The sequence below is a fragment of the Ipomoea triloba genome, chromosome 14, assembly GCF_003576645.1.
Source record: "Ipomoea triloba cultivar NCNSP0323 chromosome 14, ASM357664v1".
NCBI classification, from domain to species: domain Eukaryota; kingdom Viridiplantae; phylum Streptophyta; class Magnoliopsida; order Solanales; family Convolvulaceae; genus Ipomoea; species Ipomoea triloba.
The window spans coordinates 7,379,898-7,402,002 of NC_044929.1; the positions used below are offsets into that span (position 1 = coordinate 7,379,898).

Consider the following 22,105-nt stretch of genomic DNA (forward strand, 5'->3'; position numbering starts at 1 on the left):
ATAATCAGGTGTTTTTTGAGTTTCACCCTTCCTTCTTTGTTGTGAAGGATATTCGGACCAAGGAAATTCTTTTGCGGGGCAATAGTTCCGGTGGGCTCTATACCTTGCCGGTTCCTTCTGGTTCACCTTCCGCGTTTATTTCTGCTCGTGCTTCGGCGTCTACGTGGCATGATCGTTTGGGTCATCCGCATCAGCGTGTTTTACATCGAGTCTTGGAGTCTTGTTCTGTTAGTGAGTCGAATAAAACTTCTCATACTGTGTGTTCTGCGTGTCAAATGGGTAAATCTGCACGTTTCCCATTGCCACGTGTTGTCTCTGTTAGTTCGAATGTGCTAGATTTAGTTTATACGGACATTTGGGGCCCTGCTCCTGTACTCTCTTCTGAGGGTTATCGTTATTTTGTTTTATTTGTGGATGACTTTTCTCGTTATACTTGGTATTTTCCTATGAAATTAAAGTCAGATATATATTCTGTTTTTGAGCGTTTTCGATGTTTAGTTGAACGTGCCTTCAATCGTAAAATCAAAGCTGTTCAATCTGATTTAGGGGCTGAGTATAAAAAGTTACATTCTGTTTTTGTTCAGCTTGGTATTAGTCACAGGCAATCTTGTGCGTACACACACGAACAGAATGGTCGTGTGGAACGGAAGCACAGGCATGTGGTTGAAACCGGGCTAGCACTTATGGCTCGTGCCTCTGTGCCGTCTCGGTTCTGGCATTTTGCTTTTGAGGCTGCTGTTTTCCTTATTAACAAAATGCCCTCACATACTCTCCATAACTCTAGTCCTCATGTCTTAGTGCACAGATCTCAGCCATCATATTCCTTTCTTCGTGTCTTTGGCTGTCTGTGCTATCCGCACTTACGGCCATATAATCGTCATAAACTGTCTTACAGGTCTTCTCCATGTGTCTTTCTGGGCTATCCTGATTCGTTTCGGGGTTATAGGTGCATGGACCTGCGTACTAATAAAGTTTTTGTGTGCCGTCATGTGCGGTTTGATGAAGCTGTGTTTCCTTTTGGTGCTAAGTCTGTTTTGCAGGCTCCATCAGAATCTATTGCACGACCTTGGGCTGAATCTGTTTTTCATCCTGTGGCTGATCCATCTGTGGTAGCTCCCTCGCCTCCTGCTGATGTGGCTCAGAAGAGGCCTCGTGGTCGGCCACGTGGTCGTACTGTGCGTCCCACGGAGAGGTCTCACTCCATGGTCACTAGGAGTCGGTCTGTGGCTCCGGTTGCGGGTTTGACTGTGCAAGTTTCCTCTGTTGATCCTACTTGTTATACTCAGGCAGTCAAACACTCTGAATGGAGGGAGGCAATGGATCAGGAGTTCAATGCCTTGTTGCAGAATCAGACATGGTGCTTGGTTCCTCCCACTGCGTCTATGAATATTATTGGCTGCAAGTGGGTGTTTCGCACGAAAAGGAAGGCTGATGGATCTGTTGAGCGCTACAAGGCCAGGCTCGTGGCTAAAGGGTTTAATCAGGTCCCGGGTCAAGATTTCTTTGACACTTTCAGCCCGGTGGTTAAACCTACTACAGTCAGGTTGTTGCTCTCTCTTGCTCTTTCTTCTGGTTGGCTAGTCAGGCAATTGGATGTGCATAATGCATTCCTTAATGGTAATCTTACAGAAACTGTTTACATGCGTCAGCCTCCGGGGTATGTTGATTCTCAGCACCCTGATCATGTTTGCTTGTTGAAACGCTCCCTGTATGGTTTGAAGCAGGCTCCCCGGGCTTGGTTCACTCGTTTGCACACTTTTCTGTTATCTGCTGGTTTTAATGCCTCTAAAACTGATGTTTCGTTATTTTATTATTCTCGTGGATCGGCTACTGTTTACCTGCTTGTTTATGTGGATGATATTCTTGTTATGAGCAATGAGCATGGTGCATTGGAGGCTTTGCTCTCCAAGCTCTCTAGTACTTTCAAGATTAGAGATCTTGGTGTGCCTGGGTTTTTCCTTGGGATTGAAACAGTCAAGTGTGCAGATGGAGTGTTGCTTTCTCAGCGCAGGTATATGACTGACATACTTAAACGAGCTGGTATGACAGACTGCAAACCTGTGTCTACACCTACTACGACTTCAAAGACAATATCTACCTGTACAGATCCATATGATGATCCCACGCAATACCGGAGCATTGCAGGTGCACTACAGTACCTAACTATCACGAGACCAGATTTATCCTTTGCAGTTAATCTGCTTTGTCAGCACATGCATGCTCCAACCACTGCACATTGGGAACAACTGAAACGTGTGTTAAGGTATGTTAAAGGTACTATGTCTTTGGGTCTGCGATTGAGAAAGTCAAGTTCAGGTGAGCTTCATGCATTCTCGGATTCTGACTGGGCTGGTTGTCCTACGGATAGAAAGTCTACTAGTGGGCATGCTGTGTTTCTTGGAACCAATCTAGTGTCCTGGGTATGCAAGAAACAAAGGACTGTTGCTCGATCTTCTACTGAAGCAGAGTACAAGGCTCTTGCAGATGTATGTGCTGAAGTTCTGTGGATCCTCTCTTTGCTGCGAGAAATAGGAATTTCACCTCTTCTAGTGCCCAAACTTTGGTGTGACAATCTTGGAGCTACTTATATGTGTGCTAATCCTATTTTTCATGCTCGCACAAAGCATGTCGAAATTGATTATCACTTTGTGAGAGACAGGGTGGCTGCAGGAGACATTCAGGTGCACTTTATTTCTACTAAGGATCAGCTAGCTGATATTTTCACCAAGTCACTCGCAGGTCCCCGGTTCTGCTTCTTACGTGACAAGCTACAGGTTACTTCCGTACCATCCGCTTGAGGGGGAGTATTAGGACTCTACATAATAGAGTCATACTATAAGTCTCAGTCCTAGTTTACTTATGATTCTCAGTCCTAGTTTACTTATGATTCTCTTGTATATATACTCTTGTATTCCTACAGTTATATTTTGTGAACTCTAATACAAACATAATTGTTCTCATCCTGTTTACTAGAAACAAAATATAATTGAAGAGTTTTTAATTAAGTAGCCTCAAAAGGTCTTTCTAGTTGGCAATCCACCATGATGGTTTGCAACTTGACTTTCGTGTTTTTAGCTAACTCTAAAAGCATTCTCAATTGTATACAAAGAATATCAAGTTTTTTTTTGGCCAAATAAAAAAGAATGAAGAAGAAAGTGGGAAAAATAAAAACAAAAAAATTGGTGTGAAACGTGATGGGCAATGTTGGTGCATGGCAGTATGTTTCTTTAAAAATTATTATTCTCTCTTCTCTTCTAATAACTCATTTTTTTTGTGATGAGAAAAAATCTCCACAAAAAAATAGAATTAATGATCGTTTAGTCTCTTGATTATGTCGTAATTACCAAATTGGTAATCGACTATCAATTTTGGTCAATTAAATCCTCAACTATTGATTTTGTAACCAATTTCGTCCTCCGTCAAATTGATTGAGGACTAATTTGGTAATTACGAAGGACCAAATCCGTTACGAAATCAATAATTGAGAATTTAATTGATCAAAATTAATAATTGAGGACCAATTTGATAATTACGACATAGTTGAGGGTCCAAAACTGTCATTAATTCCAAAATAAATTATTATTTGCCATGCTCTAAGGGCTCATAATATTCCCCAATTATTAAAAAAAAAAAAACCAATTTAATTATCCTTAAAAAAAAGTCCCACAAGTTTATAATTTTGTGCAATTAAAGCCTACTAATATAACACCCGAATAATAACATATATTGAATAGGAAAAAAATTATTATTTGCCATGCTCTAAGCGTGTTTACATGTGATATAGTTGGCGTGGTTGTAGATTCATGTAACAGTTTACTTTTAGTTCATCTCCATTCTCTCTCCCGTACTTGTTTTAAGTGCACCGAATGAGCATTGATGTTATTGGTAATCAACTAATGATGCTCAACTTAAGTTAGAAAGAAGTCTGATCTTTGTTTTCAAAAAAAAAAAAAAAGTCTGATATTTTGAATTGACTAATGACAAAACGTGAGGTGAACTGTTTTAGGGGTTAAATTTGACGGGTCTACCCTTCCTTCCATGCACAATCACACGCAAAGAAATGCATGCAAAATAACACACGTTATATATGGGTCTACCACACATACACTATATGTATGTATGTATTTATCCAGGTGGTGGGAATAGCCACACATATCTGTCCCCAGTCGACTACTGCCACGTAATCACTTTGCTTTCCATACAAACTCTCTTCTTCTTCTTCAATGCCTGCCTTTAAAAAGCCTGCCTGCCGGAGACTGCATATATACTCAACAATTCAGTCTGTTCATTCCCTCAATCTGTGTAGTTTGGAATTCTACTGAAAGGACAAAGAAAGAAGTAGGACAGGCATTATATATTATTTCATTTTTCAGCTCGACGAGTTAACAGTAATCATGGCGGCGACAAAAGGAGGAGGAGATGCATCACCGTCGTCGTCCGTTAAGGATAACAGGTGCAGCGCGGTTGTCAGCTCACCCAGAGCACACAAGGCGGCGGTGATGGAGTGTGATTCTCCGGTGGCTTCCACCAGAGATGTGCCGGAGAAGGAGCATTCCGGGCGGGAGAAGCTGAAGAGGCACTGGACGGAAGTGGCGGGGAGGGTTTTGGTGCCGGAAAAATGGGGTCAGGAGGGTTTGCTTAGGGAATGGATGGATTATTCTTCTTTTGATGCTTTGTTGGCTCCCAAGGGATTGTTGTCAGCTCGAGAAGATCTAATGTCGCAAGCTAAACGAACTTGTTCAAGCTTTTTCAAGTCTCAATAAATATAATATGACTATCAAATATCAAGATGATATACATGGAATGCTAATTTTCTCTATTATATATTATACCCTTCATTTAGATGAACAAGTGTTTGTTCTTGTCATCTTGTGTAATGGCTTGTATGCACATAGCTTATGACTTGTTCATTTGTGTTTCTAGCTTGTGGTAGGTAGTTAGAAACAATAGTATGATTATCAAATCTACCTACTATTTGAAATTAAAAATTTTTAAAAATCGCTAATTACGAAATGACTGGTCTTAACGTAACACTTTAGACTGCAACCTAAATTCATCTATGTATATATGAAAATAGTATGAACAATGTGAGAAAAGATCCCTCAATTAGCTCTCAATTCATCTCTTTTATTAAGTGACCTTAGACCATTTAGAGAGAGGAGAGAGCATGGCTTCTTCAGCCTTCTTTAGAGAGAGAGTCAAGAGAGGAAAAAGCCCCCCTAAATGAACAGTTAAGGCCGTTTATATAAGCCTAGAAGTTAACCCGGGCCGTTTATATAGGCCTAGAAGTTAACCCGAACCGTTTGACCTCAACCCGACTAGAGAAACCCAACTAGAGAAATGAGAGCGTGAACATATCAGGAGATAGAACCAGGGAATATTCCCTACCAGTAACCCTTTAAACTGCAATGACAAAATGCTAGATTTAATCCTCTAGACTGATATTTGAGTTATGGTATGTCAGACTTGGCCCTCAGGGCTTCTACCAACACAAACAACTACCTGGTATGTTTCTTAGCTAAAGGGTAAGTTGCAAATCTAAAAAGATGCAGACAAGGCAAGAGAAAAACAAAGATCAAATGAGCAGCTGAACTGCAGAAACAGGCAGTGTATGTTTTGATAGTTTTGGAAAAATTAATTTGAGTAATTATTGTGTACTATGATTGTGAATCCAAAACATTCTAAGGAGAAACAAAAAAATAAATCAGTCTCATGGCTTGCATGGCACAAGAATACAATGTTTATTAAACTCTCAATGTGAAATTTGCTTCCTTCTGGTTCAGATGAGCAGCTGAATTCATTCTGTTGGTCTCTGTCCCAAAACCGGAATATCTTCATACCGCTTCTGCATTTGATAGGTGAGAAAATTTGAGTTACAAATTTGTGCAAGGTAATTGAGATCTCATTAAACAGGAAGCACAATGAAACTTTTAGCCTCAAAAAATATGTTGAAAAATGTTGATGTGCATTTCCCAAACATGAATGGCCTTTTTTAATCTAAGGAAACCAAAATGAAAATGGAAGCCAAGTAGCTTGTAGCTCAATGACACCTTTGTGGCTCTTCCAAATGGGAGGTCACAGGTTTGTCAAACCCCAATGGAGGCATTGACTCTTTGTGCTTCAATAGGTTGACAAAATATGTATAGACAAATACTACATTGTGATAGAGTCGGTAGTACTAAAAAGAAATGGAAATGGAAAGTGACTTGACCACCTGCATTTCAAGCAATAAATACAGTAAAATTGAATAATCCACATTTCAAATTTCTTTGTGGAAATTAAAGACAAAAAGTATTATCAAACCTAGCTAAAAGAATTAGATCTACTTAGATCTACCCTTCAACAATTTTAAAAGTTGCATATGCATGTTATTAATGTCTCAACCACCCACTTTAGACTTTAGCAGTGTATTAACTTTAATTGTTTTGGATGTGGCTGTGTAGCACAGACTGCTAGAGTGGGTTGGTCACATGGCCAGGTTACAGGTTACGAATTGGAAGATACAGTGGCTTGAAATCTTGTAATCATGTAATGTGACAATATGCTAAATACAAAGCTCGAAACATTGTAATCATGTAATGTGACAATATGCTAATTACAAAGTTCGAAACATTGTAATCATGTAATGTGACAATATGCTAATTACAAAGTTTGAGAGTAAAACTGTAAAAGTGAGATAGGGTAATATAGAATTACTAATAGAGATAGAATAACATTTATAGAAGACAAAAGCAGAACCAAGAGATATATGGAATCAAGATTGAGAGCTATGATTCTTCCCCACTATGACAATCATGAATGATCACAAGTTTAGTTTTGCAGAGAAGAATCAACATAAAATCAAAGTCAAACCATGAGATTGTTTCTTGAGACAAACCAATGGTAAAATAGCTTCATGTAATCAAGTAGAGGCAAGTATTCGCAAAGGTCTAAAAACTTGCTGAATCTTCCACCAATGCTACCTCTCATACACAGTTAATCAACAGAAGACGAGAATAAGACTATCGAATGTATGGCCCTTACTGATGTCATTACTACAGCTCAATTAAAACGAAAAAACCCATTTCTGTTACAAACATAGCAAGCTCAATTTGAGTATGCATCACTTTGCAAGACAGAATTGGCATAAATCTAGAGACTCCAATGAGAGCATAAAGTGTGCATGCAATGCTAAAACAAGAAGCCTCCACCATCTATGTACAGTCTAATCAGTTTTACTGTGAAAGTTCCCTACTTTAATTTACACTAATATATCACAACTATCAATACCAGAGTGAGGCAATGAACTTAATGAGTCACACTACCAATGAACCATGTTTTCAAGGTATATGAGAAACGAGTCTGATCTAATGAGCATAAGTGCAAGACAATCAATGGAAGAACAAAAACGGTACATTATTATACACCCTAAACCAATTACCAAAGACACAGAGGAACATGGCATGTAAACAGAAAACTCTCTGCTTCTAACAAATAAACCTCTTATTTGCTTTTCCTTTATTTTGTGTACAATACAAAGCAATACCAATCAGTACCATGAAACCATAAAGATTTACAACAAAAACACATTAACCATGGCAGAAAAAAAAGTTCCAATTTTTCTATTAGCAGTTCAACATGAACATATCAATCTTCAAACCTATTTTCACTCCGAAAAGGAAATCAAACCTCCAATTATAGATAAGTATGCAACCGGTTTAACGAAACATAATACTTATAAAGCAGGCGAATAACATACCCCAACATTGTTGTTCTCCCAAATCTTCTTAACACCATAATCCACAGCCTGCAATAACGATTTAGAGAAACTAAAGAATCAACAATCAGCCCTATCAATTAGAAATAAATCACATCGAAATCGCATGATTTCATTCAGATCCAGACGACGCCAAATCTAATGTACAGGGACTGACCCGTTCGCCGAGGAAAGCGCCGGCGATGACGAAGGTGACATAGACGGAGTTGCGGCGCATAATGACTCTGTAGAGGCCTTCGAAAAGGCCGCCGCCGCTTCTCCTAGCCGCTGTGGAGGGTTCCATCGGAATCTCTGCTTCGCGTTACTCTTTCTTCGACTTTCTGCTCCGTGGAAAAGTCTCAATCTCAAGAGAAATGGAGAAAATGCGACTGCCTCTGGCTGCGGACTTCGATTCAAAGAAAGGAGGATTATAGATTTATAATATTCCCCAATTATTAATAAAAACCAATTTAACAATCCTTTAAAAAATAATAATAAAAACCAAAAAAAAAACCAATTTAATTATCCTTTAAAAAAAAATCCCACAAGCTTATAATTTTGTGCAATTAAATTCGAGTAATATGTCACCCTTACCATGCCCGAATAATAATATATATTTAATAATTATATTTGGGTCGTACTTGTGTAAGATTGTCTTACAAATTATCATTTATGAGAGAGGTTGAATCGAATTGGCACAATATGAACACGTAATACTTTTACTAAAATATGTAATATTAATAGGAAATAAAATATTTATTTATTTTTTTTTGAAACCAAATATTTATTACTTATAAGGGAAATTGTAACCAATGGACTTCAAGTGCGTGCACATCACCAATGGCTCTCATCACAAGAGATGGAAGGTTCATTAGTTTTTGGATCTGCACATTACCAACTGCTCTCATCACAAGAGATGGAATGTTCATTAGCTTTTGAAAAATCAATATATTTTTCATATAATTTTACCTTTTGTATTCCTTAATTCTTGTACATACATATCTTAAGATCTTTGCAGATTGCTTTTCACACACACACACACACACACACACACACACACACATATATATATATATATATATATATATATATATATTCCTTCATTCCCTTGTTTGTATAGCAGAGTACAATATGCAATAAAATAAAGGCAAAAACTTGTGTGATACCGTCTCATCATGAGACGAGTCGGGTCGGGTCGGGTCGGGATGCAAATATAACACTTATATGCGCAAATGTTATATTTATTTGCTCAAATGCAATACTAATCAGGAATAAAATTTTTGTTACTTATAAGGGTAAACGTAATACTTTTGGAAAAATACAATACTTTTACATTTCGATTTAAAAGTATTAAATTTTTCCTCAAAAGTATTATAAATCCTTATAAGTAAGGGACACTTGTCAACATTACTTATTATGAAAAATGTATTACTTTTTCTCTTATAAATAACAAAAATTGTATTCTTAATTAGTGTTATATTTGAGCATATAAGTATGACATTTGCATGGTGCTTTGACCCGACTCGACTCGTCTCACGAATAAGGATCCGTGAGACGGTCTCACACAAGTGTGACCCTAAAATAAATCTCATCTTCATCACCATGTTCTGTCTCATCCTTGCGTATAGCAAGTAGATTGCCGGCAACCTTTTCCTTTTCATCACACTTTTGAGGACAAATGTAATACTTTTACATTTTGATGTAAAAGTATTATGGAGTACATTTTTCATCAAAAGTATTATATTTTCACTTATAAGTAATGTTGACAAGTGTTTGTTACTTATAAGGGAAAACTAGTTATCACACGCACGTTGCGCGATTAAAGCAATGTCAATGTGTATTTTTAAATTAGTGTCCCTTAATTGAGTATTCCATCTAAGAAATTATGTTGTTGTACTTGTAGCCTCTCGCAAAAAATATGGAGCAAATATATAATCTCATCCTCTAAAATCTCTAGTAAATCATTAAGGCACTGAAATCCAATTGCAAAAATCGAGATCAGCACACATTACATAAATAGCAACTATATAATTTATCATTTGTACTCCATATATCATTACCTAATAAAGTTAGCTTTGAAAATATAGAGAATATAGGGGTTTTTCGATATAAAATCTTTGACAAATGTAGCCAAACTGAAACATAGTAGCACATGGATAAAATATCAGAAAATAGATGCATTTGTTAGATATAGTGAGATACAAGAAGAAATTTGTAAGTTGTAAGAAAACAATTATCCAATAATAATAATAATAATAATAATAATAATAACAAGAGTTAATTACACTTTTGGTCCTGTGACTATAGGGGTCATGTTAATTTCAGTGCTCGACTTTAAAAACTAACAATTTATTCCTGTAACTATGCAATTTTTAACACATTTGGTCCACCCGGTCAAATTGTCGGCCAATTTTCGCCGGAAAGTTGTAATCCATTTTAATTTGTTTAATAAGGGGGTAAATTGGTCATTCCATCTTCCTTCCTCTTCCCTTTTCTTCGTTCTTTCTTCTTCGTTCTCCGCCGGTGAGCTTCAAGGTGGAAATGAAACATGAGTCACTGCTCTTCAAAACCAAACACTTCAAATTTGCCAATGACAAATTCTTGAAGATTTTAGACGATGACTGCCACCTGTGCAATCACCAATATTATAAACAAAGCACATTCTTTGAATTAAGGTTTATATAATATTATAAACAAAGCACATTCTTTGAATTAAGGTTTATATGCAGAGTTATATATGATTTATGGTTTGATTAATTTGTGTATTTTCTTGAGGCATATGATTTATGGTTTGATTAATTTGTGTATTTTCTTGAGGCTGTGATGATGTATTCACTCTTCACCTCCTTTTCCACCAACATAATCGTAAATTTTCGAAGAAGTTAAGTCAGCTTGGAATCCATTAATGGGGGCAAATCTCTACTGTTTCAACTGCTCACGGCGCCCAGAACACTGGTTGTAGTTGCAACGGCGGAGGGGGACCAGTGGACGCTGGTTCTTCAAGTAGTGCCTAAACGTGTTCCAGTCGGGGTGCTTTTGCGCAAGCCAATGACTGCCACCTGCGCAATCACTAATATTATAAACAAAGCACATTCTTTGAATTAAGGTTTATATAATATTATAAACAAAGCACATTCTTTGAATTAAGGTTTATATGCAGAGTTATATATGATTTATGGTTTGATTAATTTGTGTATTTTCTTGAGGCATATGATTTATGGTTTGATTAATTTGTGTATTTTCTTGAGGCTGTGATGATGTATTCACTCTTCACCTCCTTTTCCACCAACATAATCGTAAATTTTTGAAGAAGTTAAGTCAGCTTGGGATCCATTAATGGGGGCAAATCTCTACTGTTTCATCTGCTCACGGCGCCCAGAACACTGGTTGTAGTTGCAACGGCGGAGGGGGACCGGCGAACGCTGGTTCTTCAAGTAGTGCCTAGCGCGGTGCTTTTGCACCTCGTAGAGGCTGAGTTGAACTGGCGGGGGAGGAGGAGCTTCTCTTGTACAACTTGGACCCTTCTGTCTTGGGATGTATGCCGTCCCAGAAGGGCTTGGCGGCGAAGACGAATCTGAACTGGAGGGTTAGAGGCATTCTTAGAAGTTTCCGATGAGCAACCTACTTAGGCATTCTTAGCAGTTTCCGGAGAAGATGGATTTGCACTATAATGAAAGTGCTATCTCAAGTGCCAAATAATGTCAGTGAAACCATCAAATGGGTAACATATGGCCCTACTATGCTTGTGAGTTGTTATGAAGGTTATGACATAAATGGATATACATTTTACACTAAGCAACAAGATAATAAGAGTGTAGTGCAAAATAGTGGGGTTACATTAATAACAATATCAAAATATTATTCAAGTGCTAAAAATACTAAACTGATTGATGCTGTTATGCCTTACTATGGTGTGATTGAAGAAATTTGGGAAAACTTGATTACAACATATTTAAAATTCCTTTATTCTGATGTAGTTGGGTTGATAATAGAAGAGGAGTTCGGATATATGTACATATGTATATATATACATATATATATGTATATATACATATATATATATACATATGTATATATATACATATGTATACATATGTACATATATATATATACATATGTATACATATGTATATATATGGGGGCCATGAAGTGAGAACCCCTAATTAGGTAGGAACATAGGAACTCATCCTAGCCCTCAAGATTAAATCAACCAATGGTCCAGATCAATTAGACAGTTATTAAGATATGAATAATAGAAACGAATAAAAAGGCTACTAATGTCATTACGCCAAGGTTTGAAATATAATGTAATATAAAATTCGAATTCATTCCAAGATATTAGGAAAAAGAGCAAGTAGGATTCTACGTTGAATAAGATTACACCTGTGTTCCTGCGCCAAATCCCCATTCCGATCGGAAGTCGCAAAACTACGGCCGCCCTGTGCACCAAGAAGAAAACATCATCAAACCACACAAAGATTTTGATTCTGAAAGAATGGCAAGCAACGACTACGAAGGTAAAAGCAATATTTGAATTATGAACCGATTATGAATACGAGAGACGAATTCAACGCAATCCATAGTGATGGGTTGTGCAACCAACAGATGTTAAAACTCCCATTCCGATATGAATGACGGCACTGCGGCCCTGATGTTGAGACGCCATGCCTTACTGGGCGATCCAGTTTGGTGTGCACTAGGGTATTGCCTAGAATGACACACACTGCAGCACTGAAGTGCACGACGTGGTCATGAACAGACTTCGTTGTGTGCACATGCGCTTGGCCGTTAGTGCATCGCAGTTTCTACGTTTCTGAGATTACACTGTGTGCACATACGCAAATCAGAATGTGCCACAGTACACTGATACGCCATTCTAACGTGCGGTTGGGGTCAGTGATTGTGCCTATGTGACACTAGGCCTGCGCCGTGTGCACGTAGGGTATACAGTCTGTGCCAATCTGGATTACCTGCACTTTAAAGCTAATAGTTTTCCAACATTCCACAGGGGAAGCAAGCTCGCCCAGGAGTTCACCCGCGTGTATGATGAATATTTCTCCAGGCTCAACAAAATACTGGACTCCTGACTGTGAGCAGTCCAAAAAGGCTTACGTGGGACAACGGTTCTCTACTTTGGAAGCAGGGATCACATTCTACACAGCGTATGTAACTATTACTGGATTTGATGTGCGGCGTGCAACCGAGAAAAAGGATCGACAAGGTAAAATCACATGGAAGTACGTGTTGTGTTCGCGTGCGGGCTTCAAAATCCCTACTGGTGGAGCTACAATCACAGATTTTGGAAATTTCAAACGAGATATAATGGCATATATAGAAGGCGCAGATGCCCAACTAGTGATTGACGCATACATGGCAAAGAAAAACATATGTACTGACTACTACTTTGCCCACGACGTTGATGAGCTTGACCAATTATGTCGAATATTTTGGGCGGACTCTCAGGCACAACAGAATTACAAGCTATTTGGTGATATTATGTCCTTTGACGCCACATACAATACAAACAGGTAAACACCACACACTAATGCAATGTCCTATGCACATGGCGATTCCACAGTAGGTACACACGGGCAGAGGTAAGTGTGCACGCAGACTGCCAGTCTGATAGGCTAATCTGTATGCTGTGCCATTCAGTTACATAGAAAGTGCCTCTACGCAGGGATTATGCCATTTTGCAATTTCCCTCTACAACACCCTACTAACCAATGCTTCCATACATACCATATGCACACTACAGGTACAAGCTGGTCTTTGTGCCATTCACTGGAGTGGACCACCACAAAAAAAGTGTGACATTCGCAGCAGGACTAATTGCTAGAGAAGATGTGGACTCCTATTGTTGGCTATTAGAACAGTTCAAGAATGCAATGGGTAATGTTCCTGCATGCACAGTTACCGACCAGGACCCCGCAATGAAAGTCGCAGTAGCACGAGTTTTTTATACAACCCAGCACAGATTTTGCATGTGGCACATCATGACGAAAGTTAGCGAAAAGGCAGGACAAACACTAGTGAAGAGTGAAGATTTCCTTAAAGACTTAAACAACGTGGTGTGGGATGAGACACAAACAACTAGGGAGTTTGAAGAAGCTTGGCAAACAGTAATGGAGAAACATGATTTGGTGGAGCATCAATGGTTTAAACACATGTTTGAGATACATGAACATTGGATACCAGCATACTTCAACAATGTGTTCATGGGTGGCTTGATCCGAACAACTTCAAGATCAGAGTCAGTGAACAGCGTATTCAGCAACTGCACTTCCCCATATCTTAGTCTGACGAAGTTCTTCGTACGGTTTGAGAAAGCAATAGACAAGCAACGTCACACCCAAGCCCAACTAAACACAAACTGCGAGGGAAAATTCCCAGAGTTGAAAACCCCTTTAGCATTTGAAAAGCAAGCAGCCACAACATATACCACTGCAGTGTTTTATGATGTCCAGAAGGAGATATTAGAAGGGTGCTTCTCATCGCAAGTATTAAATGAAATAGGGAATGGGTGCACACGCACATTTGTTATAGAGGACAGGACCAAGAGCAAATATACAGTGGATTATAATTCTGCTATGGGAACAGTACAGTGCACGTGCAAAATGTTCCATAGGATTGGGCTACTATGCAGGCATGTGTTCTTGGCATTTAAGGATGTCCATTTGGAAAGGATACCAGGACAGTACATACTAGCACGGTGGTCACGCAAAACATCTTCACCCCATGCATGGCTTTTAGCGGACACCGAATTGGAGAATCCCACAGAAGCGGTTGGAGGGAATTCAAGAATGGCTACTATATTTGACGAGTTCTTCAAGTGTGTTGGGGTTGCGTCTAGAAACAACGACAGAATAACAGAGTTGGCACAAGTACTCCATCAGCACAGAGAAAATTGTATGAGAACCCTGCCCCAAGAGCAACCTACAGCAGCAAAGAGCGATCTCATACGTAGTTTATGTGGGTCAACCTCATCAACAACCATCGAAGTCCAACCCCCTGCAATTTCAAAGAACAAAGGATCTAGGAAGCGTTTGAAATCAGCAAAGGAAATTGCATCCGAACAAGCTGCCAAAGGGAAACGAAAGTGTCGGACTTGCTTAAAATAAGGGCACCATGACAGTCGCAACTGCATGCTCCGCCCAAAAACCAAGAACCCCCAATCTGAAAAGCAAGACTAAAATAAAGGCACACACGCACTACACTATGCCCCTCGGAATAGGACTGTGTGCTTGACAGAGCAACTGCTGTATAGATTGAAATAGTTTCAAATATTTTATTCGTGTATGAATAATTCAACTCTAGTTACTTTATTTAGATACATATATGTGGTGCTTTCTCAGGAAAAACCCAATTTGTTCATGACATGTGTTCATAGCTGATCAACCAGAATGGTGTGTGCACGAGTTTTTAAAACAGTGTGCCATTAAGAGTTTTACAGCAATAGACATAAAAAAATGCAGACTGTGCACACACAGTGCCATGTAGTTGCGTGAGCATGTATGTGCAGACCTGTGTGTGCACGACTGGTTAAAAGAGTGTGCCATTAAGAGGATCACAGCAATGGACATATAAAAAAAATGCAGACAGTGCACACACAGTGCCAGGTAGTTGCGTGCAGATGTGTGTGGAAATACGGTTTGGTGTGGGCTAACATAGGCATGGAAAACGATAGTGAATTACATGTTCGCCAAGTATATGTGATGGGCTGTCTTGGGGAGAATCCAACCGGTTCATTACATGTGTTCATAGCTGATCAAGCAGAACGGTGTGTGCACGCGTGGTTACCAGAGTGTGCCATTTAGAGTTTCACAGCACCATGCATATAAAAAAATGCAGACAGTGCACACACAGAGCCAGATAGTTGCGTGAGCACATATGTGTAGACGTGTGTGCAACCAAACAACCAATCACAAAGCATGCAAAGCAACCTTTATTATGGGAAAACTGTGCCGAAATCAATAAATACCATAGGTTCAGAATATCACAATTGTAATACAAGACGGTTCCAAAAAAAAAAGAACGAATTAACTAAAATTTAGACGACCCAGCTACAAAAAACCAATGTGAACTAGCTTCGACCAACGGCGTCACGGAAATCTACCGCACATCTAATATTGTTGGAATGGTGAACGTTTAACTCAGCCGCCAAAATTTGACGCATATAATTCACCCAAAATGATTCAAGGCCCTTTCTATCACCCTTGCGCAGACCACAGTCCCATGACTTCACTGATTGCCCTAAAAAGGTCTCCATGTGCCGCATTGCAAAGACTCCACAATCCACTTTTTTATCGACATCACGCTAATGCATCTGCATTCTCCTAGGGGTAATCCTCCGTACAGCAAACCCAGACCGTTCATCAACCATATCATCAAGGAACACAGATACAAAATCCCTCTGACAGAGTGCACAAAGCATTGAAATTAAAATGACCCACAAACACTTTATTACTGACCACAAAACAGGATAGCAAAAAAATACACACAGACTGAGCATTTAGGAGTATTAGTGTGTGCCAAACAGGGTAAGCGTACAATAAACCAGCGCTCAAGTATAGACAACGTGCACATAGATGTTGAGGCAAGTGCCAAACAGAGGAAAGAAAATATGGCAACAAATCAATGGCCTATAGAATAACATACCAACACCTCCAGAGTGCCTCCGTACTTGGCCACATTAGTCATAGTCACAGAGATGTTGTCTATTATGTCAATCCGTTTTCGAACCATGTCAAAACTAATAACATAATAATGCTCATTATGAAGAATGGGGAAAATGAACTGCACATGAGAAAAAGGAGTTAACACCCACCCATAATGAAAACAAAAAAGCAAAAAGCAGGACAAAAATAAATATCCATGTAACTCGCAAAGAGAACACCAACACAAGAACTTGTAGATACCCAAGATATTACTGTACATTCCAATATTTACACATACCATGTTAATGTTGCACCATTCACCATAAGGAGACAACTTTAAACCACCCTCCATACTCTTTGAGAACCACTCAAGGCGGCGTGCGCGTGGCTGAGACCGACACACCACATTATTGAGCTGCACACAAACAAACGATGACATTAAAACCAGCCCTACCCCCACGTTAAGTTCTCTAAAATAAAGAATCACAACAATGGATGTGAAGGTACTGTTGTTTCAATCGACGCAAAAAATCTGCTAGGGACCCCAGCCGTTCTAGATAACTCCCTAACATTCAGAATACACGACCAAACATCAATTACAGCCACCCGCAACTAGGACCCTATCTTCAAGGACAACAAATCGTCGCGTGTAGCAGCCCAGCCGTTGTAATTGAATAATTCCTCGTGCCTGAAATTCAAAACCAAACTACACGTGAGTTACCCCACCACTGAAATAGTTGCCAAGAAAGAGGGGGAAAAGAAACACATACACGTGAGCATGGCGGTTGTCTACAATCCAACTGTAAAAATCATGCTCCTCAGGAGTTGGGGGCAAATATCTAGACATCAAACTAGTACCACCTTGGACTAAGCCCCCATCGCCCTGAGGGTGCATCATCTTGAACGGCGCGGCCAAAGCAGGCGCACGTAATTGAGAAGAAGGGACCTCAGCTCGCGGCAAAATAGGCTACATACACATATTAATCGACACCAACTACACAAATATGACATGCAAAACAAATGGGAAAAAAAGGAACAATACCTCTTTTGGGATGACAAATTGCGGATCACACACCATTGGATAAACATCCTCACCAATAACACCAACTCCAGGCCGAACAATGACCTCCCTAACCACATTTTGGATTACAGTGGCAGGTTGCAGTGGTGTGTTGCACGGAGACTAAATAACACAATACAGAGAACAAATTAGATTTAGACGCATGTGCACAAACAGAGAGAGAGTAGTGCACGCATGCACGTTAGAAATAGCATGTGCAACCCATGTGTAACGTGTGTGCAAGTGTGCATATACAACAAACAGCACTAGAACACATGGCAGAATCCTGAGTAGGCATGCTATGACCTGTGGTGAGAGGACCAAAACGAAGCAGCAGACGAGACGCAGCCAACACCTGCACTAGATTATCCGCCTGCACATCTAACCCAGGGCTAGAAGCCTCGCGTAATACCTGCAACAACTCACGAATCGACATGGCCGCGGCCTTTGCCTTCTCAATCACCCGATCAATCAACGGCTGCACCCCCCACACTAAAAACAAAGCCAAGTTACCACAAAAAGGATAAAGAGAACAACAAAAAAACGACTAAATCAGCGTGATAGAATATGAAATCAGAAACACAGACTGTAAAACAACACCTTGAAACTAGAATGCACGCGGCAATAGCCACGACTGCACACTAGGGAAAGTGGGAGTCGCAACACACCACAAATGCACACACAATTGTACTGAAATGCCTAAATAGTGAATTCTGCATAGTTAATTACGAAGTAAAATGTATAGTCCAAAACAGTAAAACACCACATATAACCTAAAATGCACACGACAATTTCCACGACTGCACACTGTAATCAGTAGCAATCCCAACACACCACAAATGCACACACAATAGCACTGAAAGGCATAAATAGTGAATTCTGCATGGTTAATTACGAAGCAAAATGTATAGTCCAAAACCGTAAAACACCTATAACCTAAAATGCACACGTCAATTCCCACGACTGCACACTGTAAACAGTAGGAACCCCAACACACCATAAATGCACACACAGAATTACTGAAAGGCATACATAGTGAATACTAAACAGTTAAATACGAAGTAAAATGTATAGTCCAACAAAGAATACATGAACAACTTATGCAACACTATACCATTGCACTAAAGATGAAAAGGGATGTGGGTAACAAACCCCCAACCCCCACCCCATAGATGTATCCCCCCTAAAATGCACACATCAAGAGACACGGCTGCACAGAGTGTGAAAATTTGAAATGAGAACAAGAGTGCACACGCATAAGTACAAAAAGGCACCAAACCTTACTAAGATCTGCATCATTAGGACCATTCGAATGAGCATCTTCACCACCATCACCTGCCCTGCCATTGCCACCACCCAAAGCCCCATCAACCACAACATCACACAAACGTGGCTCCACAGTCCTAAGCCCAAACCCACCACCTCTAATCTCCGCAAACTCACGCCCGCACAGCAGCTTACGTGTTCAACCAGAAATGGCTGGAACTGATCTAGCGACACTCCTAGCCCCAAACGAAACACGATCCACATAGAACATCTACAAAAGACACAAGTGCACACATAAAAAAGAAGCACACCACCAAAAGAAAAGCCAACACAGAAGAAAGAAAATAGAGATACTACAGTCAAGAATAAGATGGGACCAATATAACGTTGGCGGGGATTTTTCAACCACGCCGCACGAGTCTCAACAAAACTATCCAGGAGAAACTTGCACTAGTTCAATTCTCCAATCTTCTCAACCTCCTCAAACTCATTTGTGATCATCTGGTAGGCGTATCCATTATTCATGCACTCAATCAAAGTGATCACCATCAAAGTAGTAAAATGGCGCTTAAACCACTCACACCCGTCTGTCAAACTAGCCATCTCTAACGCTATCTTTTTAGGCGTAATCTCATGGGACGTCGTACCAAACTTCCCCCTCAAGCACAGCAAAAATTTACTAACATCATTGTTACCACGCTTGGTGATCGTGACCCGACCCCTAGGAAGCCCAAGCGTGGCCTCTACACCCTCTTCTTGAATTGGCAACGAGACACCATTCCCCATGCGCAAAGACATCGTCTCGGGATCAAAATTCTAAAGCAACCACCGGCCCATACGCCCAGGCGTCTACACAACCTCCAAGTCTAGCAACTTCCCAAACCCCAAAGCACGCACTGCTCCTTGCTGTCGTCGTGAGAATTTCTTACGGGCCTTAACCAGTACGCGAGCCGAACACCTTGTAGTTAAACTACCGAAACGAGCAGCCTCCTCAGGAGTTAACTCATACTCCCAAGCATCACCATCATCGTCGTCCTGTTGCCCCCGTGCCTCAACCTCAGGTTCAGGTTGTTCCTCTGAAAGTTAAAAACAACACCACACCAAATGAGTACACCTTAAACACAAGAACACACATATAACAATACACTGGGGTGAACCCACTAAAAATCACACCTGCACACGAATACATAGAAAAAAAACTGAAATGCCAACACTACGCGAGTGCACACGCAAGGGAACTAAAAGGCCCACAGCATGAAAACTACATAGTTCGGTACGGAACCTAACAAAAGTGATACTAGTTTTCCAACATTTTGCACTAGCAAATTTGATTATGATTTTGTAATTGTGTAAGGCATGGGATCCCTTTGTTAAAGCAAGATGATTTAGTTTAGATTAGATTAGATAGTTGGGATTATGGATTAAAAAGAACATTCCATTTCTGGACCCTCGACGTGAAATAATAAATGGATTAAAAAACTTAACCCAACAACTCGATTATACTATTAGTGATGTGGAATAAATAGATCAAAACATTAATATAATATTAATTGTATGACAAAAATGCATACATATTATGAGATGTGCACTATACTTCAGTTCATTTAAATTAATAATTACATAAATAAGTTCAAACAAGTTATAACAATTTAAATGCACACTCCTACACCACCACTGCACAGAGTAGCAAAATTGGAATGCCACCACAGCACCGGTGCACACACTGAAGTACTAACAGGCACACATGGCTAGAAAGAGCATAATTTGATTAAAAAAAAAACTAACATTCTCTGTTTTGGTTCCCGGTAAAAAAATAAACTTGCAAACAAACAAACAACCCATAAGTGTTCTTGGCCATCAAGCTCTACTCCACTGCCAATGTCAAGCTCTACAAAGCAACCCTAAACTCATGCGACAACAACAAATGCTAACAATGTAAAACCCCCTCAAACAATAAACAAAACCTTTGGGAGATGGCGGCACCCCACAACACCAAACTAAAAAAAAAAAAAAAAAAAAAAAACCCAAAACAACATCAACCGCTTATGGAAGACATAGCAACATAAAAAAACCCTACAACTCATAGAACACCAAAAATGCCGCCAATACGCTTGGAATCTGAGCAAAAAAAAAAAACCGACCTTGAACGGCGGATGAGCTCGCCGCCGGACGTGCGCGCTTGGGGTTCCGACCACCAGCACCAGCCATCCCAACAAGAAAAAACCGAGTGAAAGAAGAAGAGAGTACAACCGTGGTCAGAGAGGGAGCAGCGAACGACTAGACCAGAGCGTTTGCGAAGCTTCGAAAATCCCTGATCAAATCCGACAAATCTGATTCTAATAAGACCTCTCACACACGTGCACTAAAATATTTGCCTAAAATACCCTTACTAGAGGAATAAACAAGTGCCCAAGCATTAAAATAAAATTTCAAAATAAACAAATATACACCATAGATTAATTTAAATCAACGACTCAGATCAGTTCCTACGTTCCTACCTAAAGATGGGTTCCCATACGATTCTTATTCTATATATATATATATATATATATATATATATATATATATATATATATACATACACATACATACATATATATATATATATATATACACATACATACATACATATATATATATATACACATACATATACATATATACATACATATATATATATACATATATACATACATATATATGTGTGTGTATACATATATATGTATGTATGTATGTGTATATATATATATATGTATGTATGTATGTGTATATATATATATATGTATGTATGTATGTGTATATATATATATATGTATGTATGTATGTGTATATATATATATATGTATGTATGTGTATATATATATGTATATATATACATATATCAAAAAACTTAATAAGTCTCAATCAAGGTTATATCCTTGATTTATGTCCCTCTTTCTATATGTTAATAAATTTGTACATTTTACTTTAAATGTTGTATACTTCAATGTTATTAGACAAAATTGTCCCTACTACATTGTTATTATACAAAACTACCCTTACACCGTTATAACACCGTTAGTTTACACGAGATTCATAGCGTTTGTGCTTATTGTCTAGATGTTCACGCTTCAACCTACTTTTGAAATCTCTCCATCTCATGCCCAATATTAAAACATTAATAAATATAAATAATTAAAATTTTTAATTATAATTATATACACAAATATAGTATATGTATTTTATACACACACACATATATATATAGTTTACCATGTATTGAAATTTAATTAAAATATAATCAACCATTAAATTAATTATATAATATTTTACTAAAATGATAATAAGGAATAGGAAAATGATATGATAGATATAGGTGTATGATAATAATGATGGAGTTAAAAACTA

The 22,105-nt window shown here is 39.0% G+C and overlaps 2 protein-coding genes across 2 annotated transcripts; both read left to right on the plus strand.

The window, feature by feature from the left end:
- Positions 1-4,160: 4,160 nt before the first annotated feature.
- Positions 4,161-5,005, plus strand: LOC116004981 (protein BIC1-like). Its single transcript, XM_031245188.1, has one exon. The coding sequence runs from the start codon at positions 4,395-4,397 to the stop codon at positions 4,761-4,763; it is 369 nt and encodes a 122-aa protein (XP_031101048.1). The 5' UTR covers positions 4,161-4,394; the 3' UTR covers positions 4,764-5,005.
- Positions 5,006-12,781: 7,776 nt separating this feature from the next.
- On the plus strand, positions 12,782-14,856 carry LOC116003877 (protein FAR1-RELATED SEQUENCE 5-like). Its single transcript, XM_031243818.1, has 2 exons — positions 12,782-13,263; positions 13,494-14,856. Exons 1-2 carry the CDS (start codon positions 12,782-12,784, stop codon positions 14,854-14,856), a joined length of 1,845 nt encoding a protein of 614 aa, XP_031099678.1.
- Positions 14,857-22,105: the final 7,249 nt, after the last annotated feature.

Coding starts and splice junctions, on each gene's coding strand:
- LOC116003877 (XM_031243818.1), top strand. CDS start 12,782: ATGAATATTTCTCCAGGCTCAACAAAATACTGGACTCCTGACTGTGAG. Junction 13,264..13,493: donor GCCACATACAATACAAACAG/GTAAACACCACA, acceptor TGCACACTACAG/GTACAAGCTGGTCTTTGTGC.
- LOC116004981 (XM_031245188.1), top strand. CDS start 4,395: ATGGCGGCGACAAAAGGAGGAGGAGATGCATCACCGTCGTCGTCCGTT.